General features: G+C 46.9%; 2 protein-coding genes across 9 annotated transcripts in view; both read right to left on the reverse strand.

The window, feature by feature from the left end:
- Nucleotides 1-1,654: 1,654 nt before the first annotated feature.
- Nucleotides 1,655-6,539, reverse strand: CIART (circadian associated repressor of transcription). Of its 6 annotated transcripts, none has more exons than XM_015457784.3 (7): nt 6,458-6,539; nt 6,126-6,206; nt 5,449-5,568; nt 5,202-5,277; nt 4,577-4,655; nt 4,046-4,157; nt 1,655-2,318 (listed from the first exon to the last, which is right to left on the reverse strand). In XM_015457784.3, the coding sequence occupies exons 3-7, from the start codon at nt 5,548-5,550 to the stop codon at nt 1,794-1,796; spliced, it is 894 nt and encodes a 297-aa protein (XP_015313270.1). In that variant the 5' UTR covers nt 5,551-5,568; nt 6,126-6,206; nt 6,458-6,539; the 3' UTR covers nt 1,655-1,793. The 6 variants fall into 6 exon arrangements, with proteins under 6 accessions (XP_015313270.1, XP_015313265.1, XP_045220416.1 ...); XM_015457779.3 differs by having other exon boundaries at nt 5,449-5,874; XM_045364481.2 differs by having other exon boundaries at nt 5,449-5,874; nt 6,126-6,235.
- A 1,615-nt stretch (nt 6,540-8,154) lies between these two features.
- The window catches only part of C1H1orf54 (chromosome 1 C1orf54 homolog), an 8,642-nt gene continuing 6,916 nt past the window's right edge, over nt 8,155-9,880 (reverse strand). The window contains exons 5-6 of one of the 3 annotated variants that reach the window (XM_005542008.5): nt 9,383-9,481; nt 8,191-8,233 (exon numbers count right to left, since the gene is read on the reverse strand). In XM_005542008.5, the coding sequence (XP_005542065.1) occupies nt 9,386-9,481 (96 nt within the window). In that variant the 3' untranslated portion in view covers nt 8,191-8,233; nt 9,383-9,385. Of the gene's footprint in view, nt 8,234-9,382; nt 9,485-9,880 lie in introns of all 3 variants that reach the window. The other 2 variants (XM_005542007.5, XM_073996650.1) reach the window with 2 other exon arrangements.

Below are 9,880 nucleotides of genomic sequence, written 5' to 3' on the forward strand. Positions count from 1 at the left end.
GAGGAAGGATCTGATCATATTTGTAATCAAAGCATTCCATTGCCACCACTCTAGTCTGATCATACTTGTGATACTTGGACAAATAAATGTTGTTGGGACAAACTGAAGTTACAAGATAAAGAGGGGATATGTGACACAGCAAAAGTTCCAGGGGTGAAGGTAATCAGAAGCACAGATCGATAGGTTTGCCTTTAAAAGGAGGTCATATTCTCTGAAAATAAGGGGAGGCAATTATTCCCTGAGAACAGAAGACTTGAGAATGGGTGAAAGATGTGTAACTACTTTTGAGAATCACACTAAAGAGCAAAAAGCAATGACTAAGTTGTCAGAGAAGCCTGATGCCCTACAAAGGATTAGGATGGGAGAGGAAATGGTTTTGGTGGAAAGTGAGACAAATCAGAAAGAGGGTAATATACAAACAAGGGTAGTTATAGATCCATTCGTGGTCTTCATTTTTGCCTCCTCCTAACACTGAGTTGCCTTCCTTAGTCCAGCATACATCTAGCACCTGCAGCTTTTTTTCTTTTTTTTTTTTTTTTTGAGACAGAGTCTCACTCTGTCGCCCAGGCTGGAGGGCAGTGACGTGATCTTGGCTCACTACAACCTCCACTTTCCAGGTTCAAGTGATTCTCCTGCCTCAGCCTCCCGAGTACCTTGGATTACAGGCACCCACCACCATGCCCGGTTCATTTTATAGTATTTTTAGTAGAAACAGGGTTTCACCATGTTGGCCACGGCTTGTCTCAAACTCCTAACCACAAGTGATCTGCCCACCTCAACCTCCCGAAGTGCTGGGATTACAGGCATGAGCCACTGTGCCTGGCCTAGCTGCAGCTTTTTGAGTAAGTATGAAGCCTAGTGTCTTGAGGTGTTCCCAAGTCTGACAATTCTAGGGAGCCCTTTCCTCTTTACAACTGGCAACCACAGTGGCTGTTTTGGCTCTTGTGTTCCTCCTCTGGCAGCAGAAACCTACATATGTGTTTACTACAGGCATCAACAGCTCCCATCAAAGCAAAGAGCTAGCCCAGAGCAGAAGAACCTGCAAGTCTGGGCCAGCTGGAAGATTACAAAGGTGTCAAAACAAAGGGAAAGGTATAGTGTCTAAGCCTGAATGAAAACATAAACCCGGCCGGGCGCCAGGGCTTACACCTGTAATCCCAGCACTTTGGGAGGCTGAGGTGAGCGAATCACTTGAGGTCAGGAGTTCGAGACCATCCTGGCCAACGTGTAGTGAAACCCCATATCTACAAAAATACAAAAATTAGCTAGGCATGGTAGCATGTGCTGTAACCCCAGCTACTCAGGAGACTAAGGCCTGAAAATCGCTTGAACCCAGGAGGCAGAGGTTGCAGTGAGCCGAGATTGTGTCACTGCACTCTAGCCTGGGAAACAGAGCGAGACTGCATCTCAAAACACAACAACAAAAAAAACCCATAAACCCAAATCTGAACTCTAACTGTTTCAAGGATGTTCCCTAGGAAAATAGCAGTAGAGTCCCCTTCTCCCACAAGTCTTATATTGTCATCCAGACTCTAACTTGGTAGAGCTCATGTTCACAAACATCCCCATCCCTTTTCTACTTTTACTGCAGCTCAGAGGATACGGATTGGTTTTGGAGGCAGAAAGTTTTCAATTTCCCCCAATCAGCAAACTGTTTAGGTATAAAAAAATTTCTTTAATCAGAAAGGATTTGTCTTCCCTCAACACAAATGCACACGTTAAAAGTAAAAATACATATATACATGAATATTTACACAAATTAGAAATCACAGTGGACAGCTGTATGCCCCAGGCTAGAGGTTGAGAAGATGAGCATCAGGAGCAACTGGAGCATGGCTTCTCTGCTGCTCCCGGTGTCCTTTGGTCATCTCCCTGGCCAAGGTGGGTAGACTGGGAGGGGATAGGGTATAGCTCCAGTCTGATGGCAGAGTTACTGGCAAACTGTAGCAACGAGGCCCCTCTCCAGATAGTTTCATAGGTTCACCAGGGATGACAGGAGATGCTGTAGTAGGTGGGACTGGAGTGGCTGGGGCAGAGTGGGTGAAGGGTTGCACTCCATGCTGTAGGAAAAGAATGACGCCAATACCGGTTCCAGTGCCTAAAGGACCATGGCTAAAGGAGATAGTACCTGGGGAGCTGAGAGGGGGGTTGCAAATTGGAGTGGTGTGGATCCAGGTAAGGTTCATAGCTGGCCATTCTGTGAGGTGCCAAGGCTGCTTTGGTTTTAAAGCTAGATGTCCTAGCTGTGTCTGGTCCATCTTTTCCATAGGAGATGCAGGAGAGGAAGCGGCTGAATCACTGTGGTGGCTTGGAAAATGCTACGGAGGGGAGAAATGAGAAAAATAAATGTGGAGAAAGCTTTCAGATGAGCTCCACCCGGTTACTTAAACCTTTGCCTTCCTTGGGAACTCAGTTTGTAATACAAACATACCTCGTTTTACGCAGCAGATATGATCTTGCCAGGCCATGATTAAGTAAAAGTTTTAGTAACTAAATTATACTTTCATTTATTCAAAAAATAAATGGTCTATTATGGACCACATACTATATTAGACACTGGATATCCAGAGATGAACAAAAAACAAACAGTTCCATAGGTTCTCACTATTTATAAAATAATCCCTTTTAGAATTTCTTTGAAGTCTATTTTTAATTGGAATCATCATTTCCCAAATTCTGTATTTAAATTTGAATATTCTATCTTGAGTTCTTTAAGAAGCGTAAATTAATATTCAGGCAAGATCCTCCTCCTATATATTTTTTTAATTTTATATTTGACACAGGGTCTCACTCTGTCAACCAGGCTAGCACAATCATGGCTTACTGCAGCCTCAACCTCCCAAGCTCAAGAGATCCTCCCACCTCAGCCTCCTAAGTAGCTGGGACTACTGGCGCACACCACCATGCCCAGCTACTTTTTGTATTTTTTGTAGATACTGGGCTTCACCATGTTGCCCAGGCTGGTCTCAAACTCCTGGGCTCAAGCAATCCACCTGCTTTGGCCTCCCAAAATGCTAAGATTACAGGCGTGAACCACTGTGCCTGGCCTACTTATTTTTTAATAGATGAGTCACAGCAATAATAACCATGGCTGATTGAAAATTAGGACTGGTGATTATCTACAGGAGACTCTCCTTCTCCATCATTTGAATGCCCTCTATATACCCTATTATTTGAGGACAGAAAATAGGTCATTTCTTTTTTTTTTTTTTTTTTAGATAGAGTTTCACTCTTGTTGCCCAGGCTGGAGTGCAATGGCGTGATCTCGGCTCACCGCAACCTCTGCCTCCCGGGTTCAAGCAATTCTCCTGCCTCAGCCTCCCAAGTAGCTGGGACTACAGGCGTGCGCCACCACGCCCGGCAAATTTTTGTATTTTTAGTAGAGACAGGGTTTCACCATCTTGGCCAGGCTGGTCTCGAACTCCTGACCTCATGATCCATGCACCTCGGCCTCCCAAAGTGCTGGGATTACAGCTGTGAGCCACCGCGCCCAGCCGAAAATAGGTCACTTCTGTACCAGGTCTAAGAATCTATCAACACTGCTGCTATTAGTGCCCCCCTCTCCCACTTCCAGTGATGTACCTCTTATGACCAGCCCTTGAAACCCAGTGTAGACTCAAAAACTTTCTAAGGGTTTGACACAAGGATACTTGGGCAGAAATGAAAAGAAGGAGAGGGGAAGGGTTTGGGGGCAGTAGGGAAAAAAGAGTTTGCAGAGAGAAGCTGAGGTATCTTCCCGCATGAATCATTTGGCCAGGTAAAAAGCCTTTTGTATCTATGCAGAAAGCAGACAAGCTGTGGCATGAGGGATAGGATTAAACTTCATGGAGTTCTTCTCAGTGATTCAAACAAAACAACAACAAACAAACAAACAACAAAAAACATATAGGAATCAAGACAATGCAGAAAGTTTAGGAATTTCCTTCCCTGAAAAGAAACTTGAAGAAAAGATTCAAAAGAAAATGGCAAAAGGGGACATTTCTGCATGCACATTTCATTTCCTTGGCTATTTTCCCACCACTTCCTCATGTTCTCAAGTTCTTACCTTGGTCAGCTGATGCTTGCCACCACTCAATGACGACTTCTGGGCAGCTATATGTGGAAACCAAGTCTTTAACATCCCTTCTACCTGTAGCAAGGTTCCTAGGTAACGTTCCCTGTGAAAATGATATTGCTTTATTTATTTATTTATTTATTTATTTATTTTGAGACAGAGTCTCGCTCTGTCACCCAGGCTGGAGTGTAGTGGCGCAATCTTGGCTCACTGCAAGCTCCGCCTCCCGGGTTCTCGCCATTCTCCTGCCTCAGCCTCCTGAGTAGCTGGGATTACAGGCAGCCACCACCATGCCCAGCTAATTTTTTGTATTTTTAGTAGAGACAGGGTTTCACCGTGTTAGCCAAGATGGTCTCGATCTCCCGACCTTGTGATCCGTCTGCCTCGGCTTCCCAAAGTGCTGGAATTACAGGCGTGAGCCACCGCGCCCGGCCGAAAATGACATTGCTTTAAAAAACCAGCAACAGGATTGAAGAAATTTCCTTTTTATGAAGACCCAAGGAAAGAACCAAGGGGACTTACCCCATCTGTGGCTTCTGCAAAACACCTACAATACGCTGGATCCTGTCCATTGCCACACTCTGCTGAAAACTGCTTAATCCTGGGGATAGGGACAGAGAGAGATTAAGGATTGAGATTCAAGCATGTAGTCAGGTAAAGGACGAACAGAAGGGGGCTAAAATTGATTGATCTAAAAAAAATTAAGTCGGGCCAGGCAAGGTGGCTCACGCCTGTAATCCCAACACTTTGGGAGGCCGAGGCGGGTGGATCACCTGAGGTCAGGAGTTTGAGACCAGCCTGGCCAACATGGCGAAACCCCATCTCTATTAAAAATAACAAAAATTAGCTGGGCATGGTGGTGGGCGCCTGTAATCCCAGCGACTGGGGAGGCTGAGGCAGAAGAATCGCTTGAACCCAGGAGGCAGAGGTTGCAGTGAGCTGAGATAGCACCATTACACTCCAGCCTGGGCAACAGGAGCAAAACTCCGTCTCAAAAAATAATAATAACAATAATAATAATTAAGTCATAGTAGCAAAAAAGGAGTAATATAGGCCCCAAACAAGAACTTAAGAGAAATACACATCAAAAGAGGGAAAGAGAGAGAGAAATGAACCTAGCCCAAATGAATGCAACTAATGAGATTACCTCTCTCAAAACGACCCATCTTCAGCCCATTGAGTAGATCTGTGAGAGGAGGTATAAATCCTTGGAGTTCTTTACACTGTAGGAAAACAGGACAAAGGCTGTGAGAAGACCAAGAACTGTCCACACCAGCAGTGGCTCTTCCTTCACCTCCAAATCTGGGAGTCATTACTATCCTTATAGGGTCCTTATCAACCAGCTGGGTGATAAGCCACTCCAGGAGAGTCTCCTTTCACCTGCCTTCTCTTACCTTCTGGGCAAACAGCAGGTCTCCCTCTGTGGTACAACCTTGGATGTTTAGACTGGTCTCCAGTTCACCATCTCTTGATCTTTTCGCCCCAGATCCTGCCATAGGAGAAGCCGAACCCCGCTGTTCCGGATGAGATGGTGTATGTTGGTTACTGGAAACCTTGGATCGATGCCTGCAGCGGATAGGACCCGGGCTGGGCCGGGAACCTCCCCTCTGCCCAACAGTGTCTGGCCTGGGCCCATGGGCCCCCTTGTCCTCCCTCTCATTATCAGAGGGGAAGCCAAAGTCACTGTTCACTGGGGAGGTGGGAAAAGACGAAGAGAGAGAGTAGGAGGAATAGGAAGAAATGCTAGATGGAGAATCCATAGGTCCAGAAGCAGGGGCTGGAGAGCAGCTCCTGGAGTACCCAAAGATCGGAACCTGCAACTGAAGAGCAAAGCGAGGGAGTTTGAAACCGGAGTTTAAGTATTAGGAAATGGACTGGGAGATTGGGGTGTACTGCGTGGGATAATACTTATTCTCCCCCTCCCCAATATTACCAGTCTCAGACACAATAGAAAAAGACATTTCTACCCCCACCCCCGCCCATTAAGAACCTGGGATTCCCTCTCTGGCCGCCGCAGAGCAGCTCTCTGCCTGACGCGGCCTCCGTTCTTTTCTTCCCTCAATTCAAATACCTGACTTGAAAGACACCTTCCCCTCCGCCCGTTGTTCGCCAGGGCTGTTCGCCAACCTGAGTCCGCAGCAAGCCTCTTCACCTAAGCCATGCCACCCACGAGAGGTCAATCTGCGCACGCGAACCCACCTGGTGACCCTACAGGACCCGCCCCCATAAAGACTGGCCTCCTGCCCTCTCCCAATCTTTCAAGATCAGGATCCCCGTGCGGGTCTCTCTGGGCTCGCACCTGCCACGTGATGCAAACCCTCCCAATACCAAGATCTGCATTCAGCCCCCAAATCCACTCCCAAATCCTCCCTAACAGCTCGCTTTTCCTCCGAATATCCTTACCTGTTGTCAGCCGGCTCAGCCCTGGCTCGGTTTCCAGCTCCTTCACCGTCTCTCCGGGTCTGGCTCCCCACCTCCGCCTCTCAGGGGGCCCCGCCCCTTCCCCCTCCCAGACACGTGCGGCCTGGCACGTGCCTCCCCCTGCTTACACAGATCTCGCGCCCTCATTGGTTGTGTCGCCGGTAACACGTGATTCTCGTTACTGAAGTCCATAGCCCATTTGCTACAGTACAAAGGGCCTCAGCCAATAGAGGGCAGCCAGGTGATGATTGGCTGTAAGGGAAGCATTCCGTGCTCCGCCCCTACATGCGGCTGCCGGAGAGGACCCGGTGATGAGAAAAGGAGGAGGATGGAAAAAGAGTGGAAAAGAAGGGAGGGGAGGAAAAGGGCGGAGTCCGTGGCCTTAAATAGGATGGTGATGCGCCAGAGACGCACAGCTTGAGTGTGCAGAGATTGGTTGTGCCACTGAAGGCGTGCGCCTCCGGACGTGGGACCCCCGGTTCCGTCTTAGGAACTAACTCATCTGCCCCCTCTTTGAACACCTCCGCTCACGAGCGCAGCACGTGGAAACCATCAGTGATTTGTGTCTGCAACGTGTGCGTGAGAGAATGGAAGTGTGTGACACGGTATATTCTCCCGCTCTCGGCGGCCCAGCCCTCGTGACTCTCCGGTCTCTGTTTCACCTCCCCCACCCCTTTCTCCTCCAAGCTGGGTGCCTCCTGCCCTGCTGGGTGAGGAGGGTGGGGATTGCAGCCGAGAACACCGCGTCCTCTCTGGCTCCCGCTGGGGCGGCTCCTCCGGCCCTTTTCTTACATAACCTATCACGCACGTTACCAGCTCAGATGCCACCCCGCCACGACGCTAGAGGTCAAAACGAAACTCAGTTTTTCCTGACTTTTTTTGTCCAGGCTTCTTGGGCCCGGCGTCCTGAATTATCTGATTCCAAGCACGGGGAACAGAATGGGGTAGGTCCCTGATCTCCTAGGTTATGGCTTTGTCCAGCTTCACTGCCTTCATTTGTCCCCTAGAGAAGATTCGAAAGACTTTGAAGGAGGGGAGGGAGGCAAGTCCAGAGTTTAGAGAGTCTCAGAAATAACTGGGACGTTACTGTTGTCGTTGCGGCTTGCATTTTGAGAGTACAATGGAGAGGAGAGCAGGGCCAAGGATTGTGAGCTGGTTAAAGATAGTACGCCGCAGAGACCGCAAGGGGGCAGCCCAATTCTGATTAGGGTCCCAAGGATAGCGATTTAAAAAAAAATTTTAAGTGAGTTTGTCCCTGCCATAATTACCAACTGCAAAAGGCACATTGTTGGACAGAGGTGTGGGTGGGGGTGGGTAGGTGTGAATATTTTAAATCTATTCTAAGTAGTTTTTGATATTTTACCTTATGTTTTAACAATGTGCTTATTCTTACAGAAAGATTCTAAAACCTCAACCCCGTTTCCCCAAGCACACTGTTTCAACACCATATTTAATAAAATAAAAGAAGAGAATTACCAATATGGACTGCGAATAAACCTGTTGTCTGTGGGTGCCCTTCTCCAGTCTTCTCCAAACTGCAGATTTTTTCAGTCCATAATGCCCTCTAATTCAGTTGTCACCCAACTCCCCTTCCAATCTACACTTGCTGCCTCTAAATCCTGGTGCTCTCTTTATTGTGACTTTAGAACAGACTCATGAAGGAGTAGATGGTAACCAGATTATTTCACTTATTTATTTTATCTTCCAATTTCCTCTTGCCAAACTCCCATCCAAAGAGTCATAGCAGCCTTCTCCCACCTAAAAAAGCAGAGAAAGAAAGAAAGAAAAGAAAGAAAGAAAGAAAGAAAGAAAGAAGGAAAGAAAATAAAAGAGTCAGGAGACCTGAGAAACCCCTTCATGCCCCCCACACTCTACGGAAACTCCCCAGATATTCTGAGCTGGGATTGCTCTGTGATAGCTCCTGGGAAGGATGTGTGTGTACCCCTCTTCTCCACAGTCCTTTCACCTCCTGCTGAATCTCTTTATGCTCGATGGTTATTTAGCATCTCAACTTAAAAATGCTTTTCCTATAATACAATTTTCCCTTCTCTCCCCCTGCCCTGCCATACATCAGAGAACCGCCACCCCTTCTGCCTCTGAACTTTGCCTCTTGACTCTACCAGGTTGTAGGACCCACCCACTTTGCCCTCTGGCATTCGCCATGACTTGAATCATGGCCAGACTGGAACTAGCTTTGATTGTTCCAGACATTTTGGAAGCCTGGAGAGGTATTCCCCCAACCCCTTCATCTACTTGCCTCTGCTCTAGGAGATCCTGAAGGTCTCTTAGTTCAGAAAAACTAATGACTCATCACAAAAGTCTGCCTCAGCATCTCCTAAATTTCTTTAAGACCGAATAAGAAGATTTTTGTAAATGTGATCCCTCTTCTTTCATTTTACTTGTTATTTTTTGAGACAGAGTCTCATTCTGTTGCCCAGTGACAACAGTACAGTGGCCAGATCATGGCTCACTGCAGCCTCCGCTTGATGGGCTTAAGGAATCCTTCCACCTGCTCCTCGCCAGTAGCTGGGACTGCAGGCCTGTGCTACCACACCCAACTAATTTTTATTTTTATTATTTTTTTAACGTCTTGTAGAGGAGTTAATTATTTATTTATTTTTAATTTTTTTTGTAGAGATAAGGTCTGTTGCTCAGCCTGGTCTCAAACTATGTTGCTCAGCCTGGTCTGGAATTCCTGAACTCAAGCGATCCTCCCACCTCAGCATCCCAAAGTGCTGGGATTACAGGGATGAGCTACCATGCCTGAATCTCTTCCTTCAGTGGCTGATAATTGACCAGGCTGGAAACACTGGCCAGAGATACTGGTAAGAATTACTTCAGTTTAGTGTGGGAAGTTAAAAAATATTATTTCACAGACTCCCCCAAAGCCAGTGGCTGCACTCTTACCTTCTACATGAAATACATCCCCGCCTGAACAAAGGCACACGACAGGAGGAGGGGAATAGGACTCCGCAAACTGGACACAGCATCATTCAGATCTGGACTCTGCTAAAATACAGACATCCCCACACAGTAGGCTCGTGTCATTCCTCCTACCACTTCTCCGTCCCCCTCCAGAAGGACTGCCACCTCTTTACAACAACCTCTGTCTTCCTTTCCTTTGGGCTTAGAGAAAGATCCATCCTTCCCTATCACTGTAAGGAGTCCTTTCTTCTGTGCCTTTCAGCTATCCCTGACCATACCAGGGAGGCCCATTCAATTCAATTATTTCTATTTTGTATCTATTATATGCATGATACTATGCTAGTCACTGTGCTAGGTGCTACAGAGAGGGACATAAATATGAATAAGACAAGATTCTTGTCCTCAAGGAATTTACAATCTAAAGAGAGTCTACTATATACTTATTTATTTATTTATTTATTTATTTATTATTTTTTGAGA

This window comes from Macaca fascicularis, chromosome 1, assembly GCF_037993035.2.
Source record: "Macaca fascicularis isolate 582-1 chromosome 1, T2T-MFA8v1.1".
NCBI classification, from domain to species: domain Eukaryota; kingdom Metazoa; phylum Chordata; class Mammalia; order Primates; family Cercopithecidae; genus Macaca; species Macaca fascicularis.

Excerpts from the sequence above, each read along its gene's own strand:
- CIART (XM_005542012.4), bottom strand. The coding sequence starts at position 5,814 with ATGGATTCTCCATCTAGCATTTCTTCCTATTCCTCCTACTCTCTCTCT. Across the intron at positions 5,278-5,448 it reads ACCTGCTGTTTGCCCAGAAG|TGTAAAGAACTCCAAGGATT; the intron begins GTAAGAGAAGGC and ends GTTTTCCTACAG. Across the intron at positions 4,158-4,576 it reads TTGCAGAAGCCACAGATGGG|GGAACGTTACCTAGGAACCT; the intron begins GTAAGTCCCCTT and ends TCATTTTCACAG.